The following is a 23,616-nucleotide window of genomic DNA, read 5'->3' as shown; positions in this document are numbered from 1 at the left end:
CCCATGCCAAATCATCTCCTTGAAGAAAGGAGTGGGAGGCAAAAAAAAAAAAAAAAAATTCAACACAGTTTCTCTATAAAGATGAAACTGTTTACATAGTTATACTGAAACTTCCTTTACTCGGAGGTAAAACCATTTTATGGCTTTCAATATTTTAAAATTAGACAGATTTTTGCCCCCATTTTGTCAACTGGTAACTCCAAGTACCCCAAAGTTTTATTTATAGTCAACCATTTGAACAGTGGAACAGACCAGATATAGTTTATTAAAATATGCTCATTAAAAACAATTTTGACTCAGTTTTTAATAACTGCAAATACATTTAAAACTGTTACAGTGTCTTGAAGTTGTAAATATTGCCTTATGAAATTATCAGATGTAAAACTGTTTAGTAAAAACTATGAAATATCTTAATTCAACCTTCACATATAAAAATATATTTTTTATGGAACACTGAACAGTTAAGGCCACAACCCTTGGAGAGTTTGAGATGTACATATTTTGAAATTGTTCGTCAAAAATGTTAGCATAAATAAATATCAACACTGGTCATAATATTCAAACCAAATGAAACATATTAGCTTATATCTTCAAGTTTGTTTTCAGAAACATTCCTTCAGAAGTCATGTTTTTCAAGTATAAATTACAATTTGCTTGGTGACCACATAAATATATATTTAAATTATTACACAGGATTTTGATGTTTTCTCAGTATTTGGGGGTGACGTATCCTGATTATTTTGCCCAATGTGGTTCTGTTTGAGAGCCTTCTTATTGCTTTTAAAAGCTATTTGACCTCCTATTGATTTTATTTCTGGAAGTGGCTCATTATTACTCGGCAGAGTTTTCAGACTCTTTCTTTTAAAAAGGAAAGTCTAGAAAAAACACAAAGAATGAAGTTCAGTAAGTGAAATATTCACTTAATAGTATTTGGGGGTATAATTTTCAACAAGTATTAACATTATTTCATCATTATCTTTACCATATGTACACTCTTAGCATCCATAAGCTTTTTTTTCTTTTACCAATGACTCATGATTCCTTCTTGAGAAACTAACTGAAACATGGTAGAGGAAAGGTAGTTGCCAGGAAAAGCAAGAATCCACAGGCATACTTTTGACAGAGAAATTTTCATCTCAGACTCTTTTATTTATGGTATTGACAATGAATAAGAAATCTATTGACTTCAAACTGGCAGTGGATCTTTAACCTCTTTATCTGCAGCCTCTAGCCTCGTGCCTGTCACATAAGAGATACCCAATTAATATATGCTAAGTAAATACACAAATAAACTAATTCCATGATGGAAAGAATTTTTTTTAATAGTTGAAACGCTTACTGCTTTTTTAAAGTAGCTTACTTGGGTGAAAGGAAATCAAGCCAATAACACGATTTTCTCAGTGGCTAACCACAGGTCCAAATAATCAATATTGACTTTATGTAGTTTAGAAAAGCAATATTTGGTAATTTCTGGATATAACAATCATCTACCAAAACATTTCTGCTGCCAATCAAAACCATAGGTCCCTAACCTGGCTATCTGAAACATTTAAAATCATCAAAACAAAATTCAGTGGTGAATTTTTTCTTATAGACACAAAGAGTACAATTTTTTCTTTTTTTAAAGATTATCCTTAAAGTGTCTGATTAAGGGGTGGATACAAAATCTAAAACATGTTTATTTTGATATGCATTAATGAACCATTTTTTTCAAGTTTTAAAAAACAGTTTGATTTGTTTAGCTTGGATAGTATACATAGGTTAGACATACTGTAGATAAAAGTGTCATGTGATAATGATTGAAAAAAATCTTAAGTCATCTATTTCCTTTTTTAAATACAAGGCTTGCTTGAATGTGGTTGGTAGGGTAGAATGTGAATGTCTCGCACGAGATGGACAGCAATTTGAACATTTCACCTAAAGTATCACATGGTGTACTTGAGTGTGACACTGTTATGTTACAGAATTACATGCTTATGATTTTGAAATAAAATATTTTGTAATAAAAAGGCGGCATTATTTGTGCTGAACCCCGTATGTAGAATAACAGCATATTCCTTAAGTAGGGAATATACTTATTACTGCTTGATTTTTAAAATATAATTTTCATTACCTTTTGTTTCTTTCCTTTAACCAAGGAAATATGTATTTACTGAAATATATTTTTCCATTAGGTATAAATGAGAATTCAAGCAGTATCAAAGTTTAATATTGAATTCTTTAGCTTGGCCCTTATCGTGGCCTAACCTTACCATTGTCCTACTCACCAGCGCTGGCACCCAGTTGCCCTGCTTAGTCTGCTCCCACAGGTGTGTGCTATTCTGCCTCCCACACAGCATTCCTTCCGTGGCTCAGCCCTCTCTCCTATCCAAATCCTACCACCTACAGGCTATCATGAAGACTGGAGAACCTGAAAAGTCCCTGAAACTTGACCACGTATTCTGGAATATGCATTTTCATTTGGTTAGAGATGCGTTTTCCAACACTCTTTTCTTCTTTTTGCTGCTTCATTTCACTTTTCCTCTCATTAGGTTTTTATGACTCCTGACTCTCTCACTTTTCATCTTCCTCCTTCATATCTGATTTTCTTTCCTCGAGCCCTTCCCTGAGCTCTTATAATTGAAAAAACATTCACAGGAATGCTATGAAGAACAGTACAGTATCTGTTAATTGGTCTGGTCTACTAGGCAGAGAAATTCCAAAGTTCCAAACCTTGATTAAATGTTTTGATGATACATCTTTTATAATTCTGAAGATAATTCCAAAGTGTCCTTTGAGCCCTGGCCAGGTGGCTCAGTTGGTTGGAGCATTGCCCCATACACCAAAAGGTTGTAGGTTTGATTCCTGGTCAGGGCACATACCTAGGTTGTGGATTTGATCCCTGGACGGGGCATGCACAGGAGTCAACTGATCAATGTTTCTCTCTCACATCAATGTTTCTCTCTCTCTCTCTGTCCACCCCCTCCTCTCTCTCTAAAATGAATAAACATATCCTCTGGTGAGGGTTAAAAAGAAAAAGAAAGCGAAGCGTCCTTTGAGCCAGGTCACAATTATTTTTTGGGTAAAATAATCTACATTTATGAGATAATTTTTGGGTTCACAGGCGGGCACTCACTCGACTAAGCCATATCAGCCAGGGCTTATAAGATGATTTTTATAAAGATAAAAATGATCATAAAGTAATTCTTAGTAAAAATTAACAATATGGGGATCAAGACAAAATAACATTTGACATTTCTAAAGTAATTCTGAAAGAAATTTCAGAGTGGCATATACTTCCAAAGATGGCAAAAGGCAGTCTATTTACTTCTCTAAGGGTGGCTCCTGGTTTTATACCTTCACCCTTTCCTCTTTCTTAGTCCCTTACATTTTACAATTCATTGTCAACCAAAAGTACTTACTCAGTATCTGTCATGTACCAGAAACTGTAATAAGTGCTGAGGATACCCTGGAACGCTCCCACAGGGCTGAAGGCCAGTGGGGAGAGAGACATAAAGCAAATAGTAGATATACATGACAATGCATAAGAAAAGAGTGTCATGTGAGAGAATACTGGGACATACTAATTTATATAAGTAATGCTGGTCACAAAAGGCCTGTCTATGGAAAATTTAGCTGAGACCTGGAGGTTGAATAGAAATTAAAAATGCCTTTCATTTTTGTTTTCTTCCATGTTTCCTCTTCTACAATGAAATATGGCCTCATGATTAAAGTTCTGAAGATTAAAGTTTCAAGGAGAAGAAACGTATTCATCAGACTTTTAACAATTCCAAAACAGGTATTAGTCATCTCCTGAAAGACTCAAGTAGCATGTGGTAATGTTTTCTGAGAACAACCCTCTTCATTTTTTCATTCATCCTCTCTATTTCTTGGCTTTACCTTGCTCTCTTCTAGACTCTCATGGTTATTATACTCTTATAATTTAAGCAATAAGGTTCTTTTATGAATCTTTTATTGTATGATGAATCACTATGGATGTGATGATTGAAAGAAATATGCTATTAAATTTTGGTAGAATCACCTGATGCAATCTAAAGTCCAATAAATATACAAATATGCATGTTAAAAATGTGAAACATCACCTGAAATTCTTCACATTTTTGAGCATAGAAACTCATAGTAAGGGAGTTAAATTATGTGGATCACCATATAAAAAGCAGAAGGAGCAATTCAATACTTTGGTCTTAATGTTAAAATGAGAAGTTCATTTCACTTACCTTCTTTGATACTTTCATGTCTTTAGCTGGTGTGGATTCACTCCCTTCCAGATTTTCTGAAGAACTGCTCTTTGCATGTTCATACTTGTTTCCTACAATAGAATATACTTAGAAAAATGTTTCCTAACTAATGAGAAAAAGAAAAGCGCTGATGCTTTCAGTGACACTCTATCAACCCTGAATTATAGAGTAATAATAAAAGACTGTACCACTGGAGTAATGGAAAAGGTCTACACTGAATATTTCCTGAAAAGATGAGCTAAGGCAAAAAGCCCAGAATGACCTGACCAGTGTAAAATTTAGAAGGCCAATACCCAAATATAGCTACAAAGGTAACAGTAAATGTTAGGAAAGACTTCTGTAAAATTACCTTTTTAAAATTAACATAGTTATAATTAAATTATCTTTACTCAAATGGACATTATTTTTTGTGTTCCAAATTAACCCACATGTTATATAGTTAAATAATGATCTTCAAAGTATACTCATGAAGCATATGCATTCATTTATATTATCAACTACTTAAGTATTATTACATTTAACTTCTTTTTAACATTTTAGCCTATATGTTAAGAATACTTAAGATAAATATTTTATATTTTTCTTAAAATATTCTAAAATTTACTATGTAGAAGTTAGAAGGGAAAAACTATTAAGGGAACTATTCCTTCTCTGCTTCAGTTCAGAGCAAATATCTACTATTATGACAGTTATTTTTAATGAGAACACAGTAAAAAACACAGTGTGATATGATGGTGCGTAAACATAACATTGGGGTCATATAGCAAAAATACAGATGATTTGGGTATAGAAAATGTAGGTCTCCTCTATTCTGTAGCACTTGTTCTCTGACACCAAGAACGAGGCCTGGGAACAGAGTCCTCTTAAATGGCCAGGGCAACATCAAAGACTCAGATTTGGGCCCTGAAAGGAAATAACTAGATGGCTTGCAGTGGCTCTAGGCCAGGCTGGTCATTGGCAATGGGGTCCGGCAGTGTTCACCAGAGATACAAATCAAAATTTGGGGCAAAAGCTCAATTTACTACTACTGACTGAAAAGAACATTAAAAGGTAGTCAAAAGGTTGTCCTAAACCACTTGACACTGACATATGAGCAGCTAGGAGTAGTATGAATATTTTTAAGTGAAGAAGCTGTGGAGGTTACCAATGAGAACAAATAAGTTCATGTCACATATTTCATAGCTTGTTATGAGGGTCATGTGACAGTAAAAAGTATAAAATAGAATACATGTGTGCACACTATAATTACTCAATACAGGCACATATATGCAGATACATGTATGTACATATGTATGTATGTTATATATCTATCCTTTCTAAAAGTATACTTTTGAAGTCAAATGTGCTCATACCTTTTGGGTTTTCATTGTATTCACAAATGGCCAGTTCTTTGTTTTCTTGGTCCTATAAACAATAAAGAAACAATATAATAAAAACCATATTTGTGCTGTGTTAGAAAACCTAGTCTTACTTTTTAAGCAGGGTTCCAAAGTTGGCCTCTATCATTAATATAAATATGTGACAATTACTTCACTTTGCTGGGCTCTGGCCTTAGATGCTGAGTGATTGCTAAGGTCACTCCTAGCTTAACGTTGTATGATTCAAAAAAAGTGTACAATTCAAGAATTCTACTAAAAGAATGTTCAGAATATTAATTGGTATATGATTTAGCTCAGTATTTTATAATGTCAAATTGGAGTTTAATGATCTTGATGTTTTTAAAGAATTTTAGGGACTAACTTAACTGTTAATGTGCCTTATATATAGAATCCTTCTCTCCATCTGAAAAAAGAAAAGCAATAATAGAACATTTTTTTCCTAAATGGTAAGAAGGAGTCTTGGAAAAAGAAGTATCAAGAAAGAAAGTGACCTCGGTAGCACAATACCATCTTGTAAATTAAAAATATAGGCACGTAAAATAACAAACATGTTTTACAAGTATACATTCAAATAAAAGAACAAACATGTTTCAGTGGTTGTCTATGTTAGGTAGAAGGGAAATGGGGCTAAAATGGGGTCAATTTCAGTAATGAGAGAGAAGCCTTGCCCAGACCAATGTAGTAAGTGTTTCATCAATGAGAAGGCAAGATTAACTCAGTGTTTTGCATAAGAGGTCCAAACAATGAAAATGAAAATGAATCATTCAGTTTGGGTTTCTGAATTCCATAGTTGTGAAATTAATCCAGGGTAATGTTAGCAAATGAATGATTTCAAATGTACCACTGTCTCCTAGCAGGGCCACGCTTAGGCAAAACTGCCAAAGGGAAGAGATGTTTTTTACATCCATAGCTCCACATTTAGGATGGCTTTTTCTTCTTCACTGATACCTCCTACTAATCCTCCTATTAATAATTCCTTCTAGATTGCATCTCTGAAGAACTGATCACAACCTCAAATAGTGCTGTGAACAACTTTAGTTTCTCCCTATACATGTAAACACATACGGGTATGCAGGCACACACACATCCCTTTTCTGCCACCAGTACAGTACTCCCAACTTTGTATTTTCATCATTTCAAAGACCCAGTGCTGAATTACTAGCCCATATCAGTTGATTTCTCATGCAGGAAACAGAATGCTACCAAGAAGTATGGAAAGAGGGCTAGCAACAAAGTGTGTCTCGTTCATAAATTTGCATGAACAAAGTTTTTGATAGAAATATTTCTGCTCCCAAAGGAAGTTGGAATCTGCCCTCTGCAGAGACTAGGGTACCCATATGTATTCTCTTAGGCAGGATTTTAGGATTTAAGCACATATCATCATACCTTTTCAATGGCTGTCAATACCTTTTTAACTGACTTGTCGCTGGTTTCACTGTGGTCATCTTCAGGAACATGTTTATCGTCTCCCACAGCTTTCTTCTCATCTTCCAGATGCTCATTAATTTCCTCTTCCTTGTCTTCTGTTTCTTTATTTTCTGAAAGTTTGCAATCCTATGGCAAAATTGATAATCAGGGAAGAGATCAATTTTCTTTTTTAAAAAATAGAGATTTGTATTGTTCTCATAAATAATTTGTGCCATCTCAATGAACACATGGATAGGAATTCAAGTACTGAGGACAAAGAAATAAAAACTGCATAACCTAGGCTGCATATTAAGTTAGTATATTACCAAGGATTTTATGCCTGTTGTTCTACTTCATTTTTAATGACTAGGATTCCCAAAGTTCTATTAGCACTTATGAAAAGATTAAAATGGAAAGAAAATTAAATATGCTATCAGGGTTGTTTAAAAAGAATGTTCTTAAACTTTAAAGAAGTTAAAAGGCTTTTTATCTGCTGTCGTGTTATAATCATATCTACATATTATGTTCATTTTCTAAAACAGGGATTTAAATTCATTTCAGAAGTATAATTCACTTATTCATGAGAGGTAAGTATAATTACATACATCCTAAAGAAATGATAAAGGGACAAAAACAGTTTAAATAATTTGCTCTGAGCTACTTACAACAAAGGAAATACCAAACTGAAGCGGAACTTAGTCTATCTAACTCCTTTCCTGCTAATCCAAATTATATAACAGCCTGTCTATGAATTTGTTAGACTGAGAATAAATCACATGATGCTTAGTAAGTACAGGTGGAAAACATTAGTTTTATCTTTATTCCTAGACTGAGATTTTTTTTTTTTTTTGCAGTTTCATATTTGGAGTGCAATACTGTTTATTTTTTGTCATGAAGAGATTAGGATACTTACTGAATTTTTTTCCTATGCTTTTCATTTATGCACTTCACTTACAGTAAAATGACCCCTAAAATAGGCGAGGCAGTAAGTAATCAGTGCCATTCATTCCCTCAAAGAATGTTTTTACAAAGTTCACCTTGGCCCTATTTGCCTCAGACCGTATGTGTCTTTTATATCCCTTCAACACTGTAACTACTTTCTTGTGGTCAGCTTCCTAGTGGCCATTTGGCTAAGGACAAGCCTGACGCCCAACAGAATCTTTAGTGGGTAGTTTGAAAACAATGCCTCTAATAATTAACTCATCTTCTGGAAAAAATAAGAATGTGAGAGAATTCAGGCTAGGGAGAAGATATGTTTTCATTTGAAACCTTAGTAACAGATCTAAGAGGCATTCTTAGGCCAGCAGCACTAAGGTTGTGGTCTAACAGCATTCCCACTAAGGACAAGCAATCCAGAAGTAAAGCCTGAGATTTAAGAAAGAGTTTCAGAAGTTACTCTGGGAAGGCTTGACTTAGATTAATCAAAGGTCATGAGGCAGTGCACACAAGAGGGGAATACAGGAGAGGGGAACAGGGTGTAAGTGTAGACATATTTAGGGTGGGTAGGGTTAACTACAAGGTAGCTACTATTTACCAAGAACTTCTAAGGTCTTTTTTTTTTTTGTGCATAATTTCCCCTCTAAGTGACATACATTAGGCCTAGTCAAGTGCACATTATGGGTAGCTAAAATGATCAGAGACAGCTTGACTTTGGAGGGGAATGCGAAACAACTTTGCTAGACTTAAGACTTCTGCTGATAAACAGATGCATTCATAAATGAAGGCCAACTAGAAATAGTAATGCTCCTGACACAGAGAATTTCAGACTCAGCCCTTTTATCTCCGAGAGGGAGAGTTGGTTAGCTGTGTTCTGGCAAAGTCCTCAGTACTTGGAGAGTTTGGCTAATCTAGCACTTGGTCAGCTCCAAATGTGCTAGTTAACTAAGGCATTAATGCACCCACAAGGATATCATGCTATTATAAAAGGAAACATTAAATTTTACCTTATGTCAGAAATAAGCAGAACACTTATTTCTTTAATAATGAACTACAATTTTACTCATTAACTTTATGAAAATCTGTAACAATAAAGAACTGCTAGAACTACATCATTTTCTAAATTTGAGAAAGCTCTTAGAAAATGATATTTTTCACTAGAAATCACACGAATTGTAGCACTTTGTACTCATTAAGCACATTTAAAATTAATTTATACAAATCTGGGCAAATACTTTAAAGCACATACAGCACTTACCTTTAAAATGAAACAATTTAGGAGAGTTGGCAAAATACTGACATTTTATAAAAGAAAGGATAAAGTTTAAATACATTCTTATCACCAGAACTGCATAAGAAGTAAAGACATAGTCTTGAGTGGCCAGTGGAAATGCATCTTGTGTTAAGACCACAATAAAGAAGTGAATGGGCCTGGCTCCCACAAAAGGACCCTTGTTTCATTGGTCAGACTCAACGTGGGGAGCTGCAGTCTTTGGTTTGGCCCAGGGCACTGCCTTTTACATTTCTTATGGGAAATATCAAGAAACTAAACATTCCTCATAAGGTTTCAGTTTCCTTAAGAATACGATCACATTGCATGCTTTAAAACCTAGAGATTGCTATCAGAAGTCAGCCTAGTGGTCACCCTGGGAGAGGGGGATTGGAAACAGTGGAAAGGGGTTGAAGGAGAGTTTCTGGAGAGCTGACGCCATGTTTTTCCTTGACCTGAATGTTAACTATATGGGTGTGTTCAGTTTGTGGAATATACGTGGAGCTATACTTTCCTGTATGTGTATTAACTTCAAAAGAGTTTTTAAAGTTTAAAAAAGAACTATAAAGCATAAAATTTTATGCTAAGTTAATACAGGATACAAAATGTTTTCCAAATAGGCTAATAGAGCATAAAACTTTATATCTAAGTCACATCAGGTGGGAAAGTGCATATTTTAAAATCTCAATTTCAAGGTTTCTTTAGGACAAAAAGAGTTTAACATGTAAGTTTTAATTACACTAGAAATCACTGAGGCAGTAGAGTGGGAAGGGCAGTAAATACTAAGATGTAAGCACTGCTTTCTAAGCCTTTCTCCATTAGTCACTGCCTGAGCAAGGCGCCTAATTAATGTACTTTACAGTCTATCTGTAAAGTGGGAAAATGACAATAGCAATTAAAAAAATTATTGACAAAGAAAAAAACAAGAGCAAACAGTATTTGTATGTAAATATAAGTGATTCTGTAAAGGTCCCTCCATAAAAAAGGTAGGATCCCTAGTGTTAACACTTTTTTTTTGACATAATGTCCCAGATCTTATCACTAGAAAACAGTTCATTGAAAACGTTCACTTATTTGTTCTACCCTCTTGTACACATCTCTTTATCTCTGCCAGGAGTCCAGCAGTCAAAGCAAGTGAGGGAAGAGGGCGGCAGCATGCCTGTCCGTACCGCACAGGATGGCAGGAAAGTAGAGGAAAGGCCTTGCCTGGACCACAGGTCAGGGTTATCATAGGTCACAATGCTTCCAGATCCTCAGGTTTTCCAAGAGCAGTCCACAAAACATTTTTAAATGTAAAAATCTCCTGCTATTTCAATGTTGGCAAAAGAACTACATGGACTATATACTAAACAAAATAAATCTGCAGGCCAGACTGCATCCATGGGCTTCCAGTTGTAACCTCCCAATTGTTTGCTTTCAATGACACTACTTTATAATTTCTAAACTTTTCTTTCTTCCTATGTACCAATTCCTTCCTTCATTCCTAATGTCGTATTTACACCACCAAATATATTACAGTTTGATTCTCATTAGGAGGCCTGCAAAAATGAACGTAATGCTCAAGGTATACAACATCTTGCTGGTATACAGTTTCTCATTTTTACTTTTACTCTTTATTATTTCCCCCCTTTTTTCCTTAAAAATCTTTTCTTCTTCACCTTAAACAAATGTATGATACATGATTACACTTTATGTGTGAATTATTTTTAACTGTTTTGAGAAAAACATAAGGACACAGAGAAATCTGTGGTCCCCATAATAGCACTAACATTTAAATTTTAGGCTAACCATGTGAGTACAATCAGCCTTTCATCATGCTTCAAATGTTAAGGGACAGTATTTGACCCATGTATGGTGTGTAATGGTAGAATTTCACTCTATCCCATATTTAAGGGTTATCATTATTGTAACCATTTCATTTCCACAGATCTATTTCTATAAGCCAGTTTCTGGGAGTTGCTGTTATATCTAAGCAAAAGTGAGGTTCACAGGAAAAAAAAAAAAACTCATGCACATTAGCCAGTGACTTGGTGATTCAGGAGGGTAACATTGCACCTGACTCAATGTGGAGAGAGAAGATAATTAGTGGTACAAGTCACCATATGCTGAGTACCCCCAACATGTTTTATGTGTTAACTAATTATCAAAAGACCCCCCACCCCCGTTCCTTTACTAAAAGAGAAAATAAGGCTAAGAAAGGTTTAAAAAAACTGCAAATGTCCAGACAGTTAATCAGTGAAGGGCTGAGATTTGAATTTAGGCTTACTGGGCTCCAAAGCCCATGCTCATTCCCAACTCTGCTCAGATAAATTGAAGACCATGATGCCTGCCTTCAGAGTCTACCACCCCACAGTGATATTTAAAGCACTGCAGGTTCTAATGTTTATAGTTCACTTGGATAACATCCTACTCTTATATACCACAGTACAGTAACAGAAACTAAACATTTAGGATTTTTTTTTCCCAGAGCACCAAAGTCTCTGGAATATACATCTCCCCACTCTAAGTTGAGAAATATGTCAGTAACGTTCTTTGATATTTATTTTTCAAAGTCTCTTTCTGATTCTATTTCTTGCAAAACAGACTCCCTGCAGCTCACTCTTGCTGGCAATGTGGGCTCTTCCGGGTCCTCCACTGGGCCTGTCCCAGGTCCTCTCTGCAGCCCTCCAATTCTCCTTCTTCCTTCGCTTGGGCAGCACCTTTCTTTCCTAGAAAGTGTTCCCACCCCACCTCCTTGTCAGACTTCCCTTTCTCACCCTCCCCTTATCTACTGACATCTCCCCAAATTTTGTCTTCAGTTCCCTTTCACATTATGAATGTTGCCTCTCATTCAACTCCACTGTTTCAACTACATATAAGTGCTGGTGATACTCTACAATTTCTACTGAGCTCTAGACCTAGGTGTGCATCTGACTACTGAACATCTGTCTCCTGGATCAACAAACCCCAAGCAGTTGCCCAAACCTGTCCCTACTCCTCTGTTTTGGGCCTTGCTGAACGGCACTCTTTCCACCCAGTTCTCCAGGCCAGAACCAAGAAAACTTGGCCTTCCCGCACCCTCCAAGCTACATCTCTTTATCAATCCCTCTAATTCGACCCCTATATCTTTCTCGATAATATATGTCCCAAACTCTCCATCCCCTCTGTCCTAGTCCAGCTGCTCCTCAGTCTCTGCCTGGGCTAAAAATGCCTCCTAACCGGCATCCCTGCCTCTGGTCCTGTTCCCTTCCAATCCACCTTCCATACTACTGCAGAATGATGTCACAAAAGCCCAAATATGATCATCTTACTACTGTTTAACATCTTTTACAAATATATAAGGCCCTCTGCCTCTCTATCCAGGACCAAAGGATACTCTAGGCTGCACTGACACCAAAACACTGGCATGGCTCCCATCAGCCTGGAAAGCCTACTCTCCACCCTCCCCTTTTCCTGGTTAGGTTTACTTTCTTTGACTCAGTTCACAGTTCACCATGGCTCCTTGGAAGCCCTTTCTTAGCCTTTCTCTGTGGCAGCTGAAGTGCCACTCCTAAAGCACTCTGCTGTACTCATATGTTTTCTGGTCAGCCTGTAGAAATCTCTACGCGTTCCTTGAGATCAGGAGCCATATCTTACTCTCTGCAGAACCAAGGCACAAAACCATTTTCTTACTGAGGGGTTTAATACAGGAAAGTCATAGATCTGTTTTAAGATCATATTTTTATCTTCGGGCAGTCCTAGCTAAGAACATGGGAGTAAAGGTAAACAAAAGGACATTGTTAAACAATAGTTAAGGCAGAGTCCAGGAAATGCTTTTACATAGTGTTCTTTCAAGAAATCTATACTTAACCTAATGTCCCTGACAGGGAAGAGGGCCATAGGAGGTTGACTGTAAGCAGCCTCACTTCTTGAGATTCACCTTTTTGGGGGAGGCTACTGTTCTATTTTTGGTGCTTGGTATATAAATACTTGTTGAATGACTAATATGAAACAAATATTAAGTTATATGTCAGGTATCGGGCATATAATACCACATTTAATTTTCACAATGGAAAGAATAAAGGAAGGAATTACAGCACTTTCCTCCATGGTATTATTTTATTTTCTCTCTCTATATATATGTATACAGAAAATTTATTTCTATGTGAAATAACAAACATTTCAATTGCACTCATCTCCATTATGTTCAGCAGCTGTGATATTCCTTTACGGTTTACTTTAAAGTATTTTTCTGTCAGGGTCGACATTTTAAACTATAACTCAATGGATTCTATACTACTCCTATGTGCCTCAGAAATGATCACTGATAAACTACAGTAAAAGCCTGATCGACCAACAGATGGGGACCAAAGAAGAAACCAGTTATTCCAATCTATTTAACCAACTATTAATTCAGGTCTGAAAATTACCAGGCTAGTATTTTGACAAGAAGACTATGCTGTACAAATTACTGCTTCTAAAAAAGCACTAATTTTTTTTGGCTGGGGGAAATGTGAAGAAATGGGTATGAAGTGATAATTAAAAAGTGGTTATCTAGACCAGCTCAAATATGAGGTAGACACAGTTTAAAAACATCATTTCATTACTGCTGGCTGATTATCTCTTTGGAAGAGGAATGTCTATATCTTTAACATTAATAATTTGAGTTTAAGAGTTTCTCATCTCCCTGGAGGTTTTTCCATTATAAATTCCACTTCTGTCACTGAACTTGTTTAATCATCTTAAACTCAATTTTTAAATAGCCATGCTTTTCACTAGTAAACAACACAGTACATATATCTTTATCAAAGTATTAATTATATTCTATTAACAATGAATGTGGTAGAATTTGGAAGAACCCTGCAGTGCTAAATCAGCACGTTTGGTTAGTTAGGGGAAGCTACCAAAGATCCTTGCAGCTAAAACATAACTTACAGTTGCTCCTAAGAATTTCTTCACTTCATATTCTAGTATTCCTCCTCATATTCTTTCTCACTCAAGGAGAATCAAATGCACAAAGAATTCAACTACACAAAATTCACAGGAAGTTTAGCATCAAAATCCTCCTTGATAAAAGAATGTATAAGACATCCTCATGTCCAAGATATGGGACCAGTAAATCAGTTGAAAATGGAGCTATGAATAAATAACAACTAAACAAACTAGCTGCATTATATACATTGAAAATGTTAAGGGAAGACTGAAATTACACTAGTGGAAATCTAGCCTCTCTAAAATCCAATATCTAAGATTAGATTCTCTTTTTACAAACAATTAGTGACTGTATATACTTGAATTTTTATTTTACTTGAAACATTTGACAAGCAACAAACAGAATTACAGAATAGTCAATGAAGAATACATTGAGAGTACACAAAAATATATACTGAAAATGAAATTTCTCATAGTACAGTTAAAGCATGGAAATTACAGGATTCAGCAATACAGAATGACAGAAGATAAGAGACATTAAAGCTGTCATAACTTTTTAAGAGAAACGAACAATATTTTATAGAAAACTAGACTAATTTTAAAGTGCAATTATTCCTTAACAATTTTTTATGCAAATAACAAATATGATAGATTAAGTCAGCTTGGGAATGAAAGAATTTAAGAGTTAGAAGTATAGCTGTAGTATCATCTAATCCATTCTATTTTGCAGATGAGAAAACTGAGGCCTAATGAGTAGCTTGGCCTGGCCAATAGTTGAAATTTTACATACTTCCACATTACAGACTTAAATTAATCTCTACTTTATAATATACATTGCCATTTGCCTGGATAGTAACTAAAAGAGGCTACATTATTAAAATCTGAGCTCTGAATCCAACCATCACTTGGTAGACTGTAGCAAAAAGGACAAGTAAAAGGCAGAAAAGACAGCACTATTTCTTTAATATGTGAATTCTTCATGTTAGCTTTCGAATACTATCCATTCTTATAAAATTATTCTATGTGGTAGATAACCTAATCATACTGAAAATAACTGTACTAACATACTTATAAGAAACCAGATAGCTCTTAAGGATCTGTGCCATTTTTGTATACACAAACAAAATACTTATAGTGTACTCCTATTTCCTAAGTCTATCTTTAATGAGGAATATTAACTTTTATGACCTTTTGATATTTGCTAGTTATAGATTAAATTTGGGGGGGAAATACACAAGATATCAGTTTAAGAGGAGCCAAAATTTACCAGTGCCTTGTGTTGTCTTTACCAGTTGTCACTGTACCACATGTAAGGTAATCATGATATAAAATCAATTTAATAAAATGTATTGGGTGCCTATTACATGTAAGGCAATCAAATTGTTTGCCTGGACATAATCAGGTCTAATTTACTTTACTACTTCAATTCCAAATAATGTGGTAACACATTATTCCAGAATTTTTTGGAACCTGGTGGCTTCTGAAAAATTTTAGAACCATTTTCTAAAAGTTGTTTTGACTGCACTGGCATTCTAAACCTCTGTACTTCATGTTCTTTCTTCTTTCCCTCTGTGTTAGTAATGAAATTTCTTTGATGTGTTTTATCTTTGTCACATTTCACAGATCCTTTGATTTTGCTAACTTTTCTGGACTCTTTTCCTTCACCCTGTCTTCCCAGCCTTTCACTCCCTTCATCACCTGTCTCCTGGTATTTCCCTTCACCATCCTCATTGTTCTTTTCTTCCTCCTCCTCCTCTCTCCTCCCATTTTCTTCCTCTTGCCTCTTCTCCAATTCCCACTCCGTCCTTTCCATTTCCTCCCCTCTCCCCCCTCCTTCCTCCCCCTCCCCTTCTCCCCCTTCGCTCTCTCCTTCCTCCCCTTCCCCTTCCTCCTGTTCGCTCTCTCCTTCCTCCCCTTCCTCTTCCTCCCCTTCGCTCTCTCCTTCCTCCCCTTCCCCTTCCTCCCCTTCTCCCTCTCCTTCCTCCCCTTCTCCCTCTCCTTCCTCCCCTTCTCCCTCTCCTTCCTCCCCTTCTCCCTCTCCTTCCTCCCCTTCTCCCTCTCCTTCCTCCCCTTCTCCCTCTCCTTCCTCCACTTCCCCTTCCTCCCCTTCCCCCTCTCCTTCCTCCCCTTTTCCTTCTCCCTCTTCCCCTTCTTCCTCTCCCTCTTCCCATTCCCCCTCCTCTTCCTCCCCTTCCCCCTCTCCTAGTCCTTCCCCCTCCTTTCCCCCCTCTTCTTCCTCCCCTTCACTCTCCCCCTTTTTTCCCCCCTCTCCTTCTTCTTCCTTCTCTACTTCCTCCTCTCCCCCTTCCTCTTCATTCCCCTTTTTTTCCTCTTCTCCTTCTTCCTCTCCTTCTTCCTCTTCTCTGTCTCCCTCCCCTTGTTCCACTTGTCCCCCTTCCTCATTCTCTTCTTCCTCTTCCTCTTCTCCTTCCCCCTCTCCTTGCTCCTCCCCTTCCCCTCTCTCCATCCCTTTGTTTCTTTCCTCCTGATGGTCATGTTCCCTCTCCTTTTGCTCTTGTCTCTTCCCTTCTTCTAAATCTTTCTCTCCCTTACCCTGGCTCTCTATTTCTCCTCCTCCCTTGTCTTTCTGCTCCTCTCCCTCCTCACTTTGCCTCTGTTCCACTCGTGAATTACCCTCCTTCCAGATTCCCTCACATCTACCTTCAGGCACATCCTCTGCCTCTCCCCCTGACTTTCCATTGCCTTCACTCACCTCTGCTCTGTCTGTAAGGTCATCTGACAGGATCTCTGATTTCTCCTTCTCCTTTCCTCCAGGCATCTCCACATTTTCCTCTACCTCTTGCTCCTCTACTCCACTTCCTTCTAAATCCTCTGCTCCTTCCTCTTCCTCTGGAATTTGTGGCAAGCGGTCACACTTAAAATCATATTTTCTCATGAATTCAGATAATATGAGTTCTTCCTCACGTTCTTGTTCAATAAAGTTTCTGCTATACCATGAGTTTTGGTAAGTTTCCACTTCATCATCATCATCTTTTTCTCCACTACTACAGTCTACTGATTCAGGTGGCTCGAAGCCATCAGTTGTACTGTGCTGACTTTCACTTTCACCTTCCATGTCTGACTCCTCTACAGATTCTCTTTCACTGTCAGAGATCTCATCTTGCTTGGTTGTTTTCCTTTCCTTAACAAATTTACTTTCTTCAAAATTCTCAATATTCATGACTCTATTTGGTAAGTCATCAAAGAATCTGTTAACATTTTTTATATTCTCTTCACTTTTTCTTATATCCTTCAGACCTGCCATTTCTGCCAGTTTAGTTTCCTTTTCAGAAACTATTTCCTCTGCCTCTGAATCTTTCTGACTGCATTGTCCACTACTGTTATTTTCTATTTCCTTATCATCAAGTGGATAAATAGCATACTTATTTTTAATTTTAAATGTCTTTTTCTGCAAGCCTTTCTCTTTGGTGTCAGCCTGAGGCTCAGGTTGGCCTGAGTCATGACCTACATCCTCATCTGAACGTGCTTCCACATTCCCAGCTGTTGGTACCATGTATATTCCTTTAGCCAAAATTTGTTTATATGCTTTCCCTTCTTTCATTTTTTGGGACATCTCTTCACTTTCATATTCACTGCTATCATCCTTTTCAGTATGAGCTGTATGCTGCTTCAGTTGCTCAATTGTTTCTTGTTTCTGTAAATTTTTTGAAGTAATCATCATACTACTATTAGTTGACAAAGGTAACTTATTTAATACAAAAACTGCCAAGAACTTGCACTGTTATTAATTTTACTAAGAGAGCACAAAAATGTCCAATTTTACTAAAAACTGCCCGGGTCTTTTTTCTGGAGATAATTTATGCTGCTCTCTAAGTTTATGGTATATCCAATTTTGACTTAATAACATGTCTATGTTTAACTTTTAAATTCTTAGTACTTGCCTTAATTTTGCCATTACAGTTTCATCAATATTTATTCTCTGACCCTTTTTTAAATCTAAATCAATTCTTAAGTATAATGCATTTCCAGGCTGATTTTGCAAAATACTATTAAAAATGTATACTTCTCTTGCATGCAGTGCAGTTCAATTTTTGTCTACATTTCTTATCAGTTTAATTGTCAATTTTTGATTGGCCTTTCAATTACACAAAATTCACACAATTAAAGAAAATAAATGAAAATGTAAACTTCCTAAAAATTGAAAAAATGAATAGTTTATTTCTAGAGGAAAATAACTGAAATAAAAAGTGAAAATAAAGTCTTTATGAATATGCTAAATAATGAATATATTTTTCTTTTGAAAACAAAACCTTGGGTTTTCAGAATTCTGACCCTCTACTATATTTTTAAATTATAATAATTTGCATACATAAAAAACACTACAAGGAAAATACTTAAGGTAAAATGTAAGATTTTTAAAAAACTATGAAATTAAACATTGTGATTTGAATGATATTTTAAGAATATGAAAGTAATTTCCTGCTAGACAAAATAAGGGAAAAATCAAATTGTTGACCTAAATTTTGCATGCTAATGGGTAAAAATATTCAATAAATTTGGGTCTCTGGATAGTAAAACCTCACTGAGTCAAGTTTTATAAATTGTGATGAATGTTAGGCCCAGGACAAAGTCAATATTTTGCTAAAGAAATTACTTATAAAGCACGTTAAAATTAATATATAAAAATACTATATAATAAATCTTTTTTTATTCACCAAAGTAAGCCTGGTAAGGCTTCTACTTAGAAGTATAAAATATGTTATCAGTTCAAAAGTAAATGCCATCTTTTTCTGTTTATTCTAGGTCCTACTCTTTAAAGTCATGATTCTTTCAGGACCCTAAGAGAGACAGAGGCTCAGGTGCCAGAAATGATTCCTAAATGTATGTGCCTTTATTTCCCTAGCACAATAAAGCAGCAGAGGCAGAGCCCAGAGTCCAAGAGGAAGGAAAGACACAGAAAAGCTGTCTGCTTGGAAGCACAGTGAATCAATAAACAGTCAACCTTCACTGAGCTTCCACAACTGTGTTAGAATAGCTCTCCCACATTTAAAAAATGTTATTCACCATGACTCTTGGTGAAAAAAAAATATAACAGTAATGAGGATTGGCACCAAATTTTCTAATTTAGTAAGATTCTCTTGCATTTCAGTGACTTTGATTTTAAGGATTTTTAGCTTACCAATGTAGAAAAGGTACTAGAAATATAAACTAAATGTTTTCTATAGGCTTCTTCCTTCAATTTACATTTCTCCAATTTATTCTTTCAATTTCCAAACTATTCATACTTTCACTCTTCTGGCCCATAAAGGTAGGAAAAGTAAAGAATTTTAGGGGAAACCTTTATCTCTCCAGGGTTGTAAAAACCAGGCTACTCCTTCCTCTTGCTATTCATTTGTTATTTATTAAAGGTCTATTTTTATCAACCATGCACAGTTTCTAATTTCTAATAATCTAACATGACTAATTTCTAAATGTTTAATCTCATTTTTATGTTACTAATTCCTTGATAAATTAAAGCCTATTCCAAACATTGGAAAAGTAATGGGTATTAAATATTTTCACTAAAACCACAAAAATTTAGAGCTGGAAAAGATGTTTATATCATTCTGTAAGGTCAGCACACTTACTCATCTAAAGTAATACTCAAGTGAAGTCTGAGAGCCACTCTGATAAACAATAGCGTCTTGCAATGCTTAAGAACTACAACCATAACCTTTTTGCCTTGATGACAAGAAAGTATGGCTATTCTGACTAGTTAGCAACTCCAAAGAGCAAATTTCAGCACTGGAACTCTATCAATCTTTGTTGTATTGCAGAAAATACACACCAACAGAACAAGACCAAATTGAGGCGATTTATATTGTATTCGTGTCTTTTCAATTCTAAAGTAAGTGAATGCTTACCTTTCTTGTGTTCTTTCCAGAAACTTTTCAAAGCAAAAAAAATTAAATAGTTCTTACCCACCATGATAAAAATAACTCTCTATATTATACCTTTCTTTTTTGAATTGGCGATAATTTTAAACACTTTTCATTGGAATTTAGGCTCATCATATGTGTCTGAAATAAATAAAAAAGTATATGCTCTAAAAACAATGAAGACTGTATATGATTATATATTTATGCATTCTAAAATATATATAAATAATTTAAAAGTTTAAATAGTATTATAATCAACTCAATTGCATACATATTGTGAGAGTTGAAATAAATTTTATTGCAGGTATAGGTTTATACCTCAATAAAGTTGATTAAAAATAACAAAATGAAACAAAAACAAAATAACAGTACAGAAGTATATATATACACAGACACATACACACAAATACATGATGAACTAAAATTCAAACTTATACCTAAATACATAAATAAGAAAACCGTTACCATATTTAAGACGTCAGTAGTTTCTCCAAGGCTTTCTGTATCTGCTGATGAAGAATTGTCTGTATCATTCCCTTTGGTCATTTTATCTTGAAAATTACCTGAATGATTAAAAGGGAAAAAAGAGAAAACCAGATTTCAAAGGAAAAGTGAAAGACAACTGGACAATAAACAGAAATTATTCTGTAATACAAGGTGCAGATATAATTTTATTGAAGGTGCTTTAACCATGTTAAGGGAACTGAACAGATTTCATTCACAGCGATAACAGGTTTTAAAATTTCTTCTTGAAAATTTGAAGATTTTGACACTGATGAGATAACAACCACTTCATTCATATGAACAAGAAAATGCTATTCCTTTAGGATAAATACTACCCACGTGTCAAGCACTGTGAAAGCCAGTCTGAAAGAAGAGCCCCAGTGACCTACATCCTCCTGGTATGCATACCCCAATGAAGTTCCTTTGCACATTTTACCAGATTGGTCTGTATGGCCAATAACATAAAGCAGACATAACTGTGACGTTATTGTGGTTTATGTCTCGGTCCCACATATTCTCTCTCTTTCTTGGATCACTTGCTCTGGGGGAAGCCATATTGTGAACATCTCTAGGAAGAAGCCCATGTGCTGAGAAAGTGAAGCCCCCTGACAATGGCCTCAGTCCAGCCTTCAGATTACTGCAGCCTCATCTGACAGCCTGTTTGTAACAGCAGGAAATGCCCTGAGCCAGAACTACTCAGCTAGGCTGGCTGATCCAGGATTCCTAATCCTTGGAAACTGTGTGAGATAACAAATGTTTGTTGTTTTAACTCATAAACTTTAGGGTCATTTGTGATGTAACAACAGATAACTAATACAAGCACCCAGACACTTCCATGGAAAACTGAAAAGTTATTATATAATAAAGAGAATTAGAATTTATAAGCTCTATTTACCTTATGTTTTTCTCAGTTATTATACCCTCATTTAGAACGTGTCTATTTATTTGAGAGGAGCTCCTTAATGCCATCTTCACTAAAAATGACAGTCCACACTGATCTCTCCCTTGTAAATTCATTCCGTTCAAATGAGCAAATAATCAGTTTGTGTGTGTTTCATGTGACATAATATGCAGGTGATATCAATTTAACTATTAATTCTTTTTTTGGACGTTACACTTTGTTATTTTTCAATTACAATTTACATTCAGTATTATTTTGTATTAGTTTTATGTGTACAACAAAGTGGTTATATAATCATGTACTTTACAAAATGGTCCCTCTTATATTTCAAGTATCTATGTGGCCCCATACTTAATGAACTTGTAATCTATAAGGGAATATAAAATATATGGCATAGGGGAATGAGAAATCACATCTGAATGTTGGGAATCACAAAATGTTTCACTAAGGAGGCACTGGGATGGATGAGTAGAATTATGAGAGGCAGAGATGAAGGTGGACAAGGACGAAAATGAAGGTCAGTGTTAACAGAAACAGAGTTGCTTGTATTGAAGGGTTACCACGTGCTGGGAACATATGTTTTTATACATGTCAGATTAATCCCAAGACAACAAGAGAGGTAAGAATTATATTTTGACTTCACAAATGAATAAATTAAGGTTCAGTGACTCTTTTGGTGCCAAGTGTCAATCTTGGGTCCAAATTTCATAGCCTTTTCACTGAGTCTGACTGTGAAGAGCTCAGTTTGATCAAAATTATGGGTTGGCAAACTTTTTCTGTAAAAGTCCATAAATGTTTTAGACTTTGTGGTCATATAACCTCTGTCCTAACTAACCAAACTTCTGCCACCCTGGTGTGAAAACAACCACTGACAACACATTAAAAGAATGGATATGACTGAGTTCCAATAAAACTACAAAAACAGGGGTCTGGCTAGATTTGGATCATGGGCTGGTTTGTAGGCTTGGGACCTCAGTTAAGATTATAAGAAAAAGACAACTGAAAGATGAAGCAGGTGGGGGTTACATGGGGAAATTTACACTTATTTAAAAAAAAATACTGAGGATCCTCTGAAGACACTGGAGCAGACAGGAACTAAACTGCACCTAAAGAAGATTAATGTATAAAGTGCTAAGCAGGCTAGATTGGAGGGCAGAGAATGGAGGTTTAAAAAATAGATCATTTAAGCTCATTGGCCTTGCCTTATACTTGACTGAGAAACCAGTACTCATCAGATCTAATGTGCTTTATCTTCTCACCAACAAATGTACACATTTATCTATATTTTCCTGTTAAAATGCAGAATGTCTTTCCTGTTACTAAAGACTACTCTGAATGTGAGCCCCTCCTGTATTAAGAGTTCTGCACCTTTGGTTATACACTCTCTCTCACATGCTACCAATCTCTGGGACTACTGGCTTATGTCCATTAGCATACAAATATACTCTAATATTTGCCATTGATCCCATATCTCCTTCTAGCTGCCAGTCGATTCCTGTGCTCCTCTTCATGATCAAAATATGCAAAAGAATTATCTTCACACCCTATCTACACTTCACTTCATCTCCCATTAATATCTCAACTCTTAACATTCTGGATTCTGCCCTGATCTTCCCCTGGAACTACTCTTGTCAAGACTAGCAGGAATCTCCATGATGTTAAATCCATGGGCTATTCCTGTGAGCTCTTTTTCCTTGATGTTTGCAAAGTAGTTTGAATTCATGACTCCACTCTCTCCTAATTTCCCTCCTCTTACCCAGCTGGCTGAGGAGGCAGAGGAAGTCTTCTTTGCTTGCTAAACATTAGATGTCCTCAGGGCTAAATCCTGGGCACTCTTCTCTTCCAATTTTACCATCTAATAGGTGATTTCACAAACTTTCATGGGTTGTGAATACTATCTCTGTTTGCATAGTTTCCAAATTTATATCTCTAGTCCAGACCTCCCTTCTGAACTTCAGGCTTGCATTTTCAACTGCCTGCTTGGTATTTTTGCTTGGATGTCTCACAGGTATCTCAAGCTCAATTTTAATTTTTTTCCCTTCGAACTTGTAAACCATTCTCCTGTCTAGGAATCATCCTTGATTCTTCCTTTTCCTTCATATCCGTATGTAATACATTAAGAAGGTCAGCAAATTCATATATTTTAGTGTGTCTAAAATATACTTTCAACCTGCCACTTCTCTCTTTCTCCACTGTGAACGCCTTGGTCCAA

At 35.9% G+C, this 23,616-nt stretch overlaps 1 protein-coding gene across 3 annotated transcripts in view; it reads right to left on the bottom strand.

Annotated features, from left to right (window-relative positions):
• Positions 1-284: 284 nt before the first annotated feature.
• RPGR (retinitis pigmentosa GTPase regulator) overlaps positions 285-23,616 on the bottom strand; it is a 55,496-nt gene continuing 32,164 nt past the window's right edge. Inside the window, exons 12-18 of one of the 3 annotated variants that reach the window (XM_054566561.1) lie at positions 20,465-20,562; positions 20,075-20,140; positions 16,834-17,775; positions 7,004-7,171; positions 5,591-5,642; positions 4,218-4,309; positions 285-875 (exon numbers count right to left, since the gene is read on the bottom strand). In XM_054566561.1, coding sequence (XP_054422536.1) covers positions 678-875; positions 4,218-4,309; positions 5,591-5,642; positions 7,004-7,171; positions 16,834-17,775; positions 20,075-20,140; positions 20,465-20,562 — 1,616 coding nt within the window. In that variant the 3' untranslated portion in view covers positions 285-677. The remainder of the gene's footprint in view (positions 876-4,217; positions 4,310-5,590; positions 5,643-7,003; positions 7,172-16,833; positions 17,776-20,074; positions 20,141-20,464; positions 20,563-23,616) is intronic. The other 2 variants (XM_054566560.1, XM_054566559.1) reach the window with 2 other exon arrangements.

Source organism: Pteronotus mesoamericanus, unplaced genomic scaffold (genome assembly GCF_021234165.1).
Source record: "Pteronotus mesoamericanus isolate MK-2021 breed Mesoamerican mustached bat unplaced genomic scaffold, CSHL_Meso_final contig_173, whole genome shotgun sequence".
Lineage (NCBI taxonomy): Eukaryota > Metazoa > Chordata > Mammalia > Chiroptera > Mormoopidae > Pteronotus > Pteronotus mesoamericanus.
This window is presented reverse-complemented; position numbering and strand designations above follow the sequence as displayed.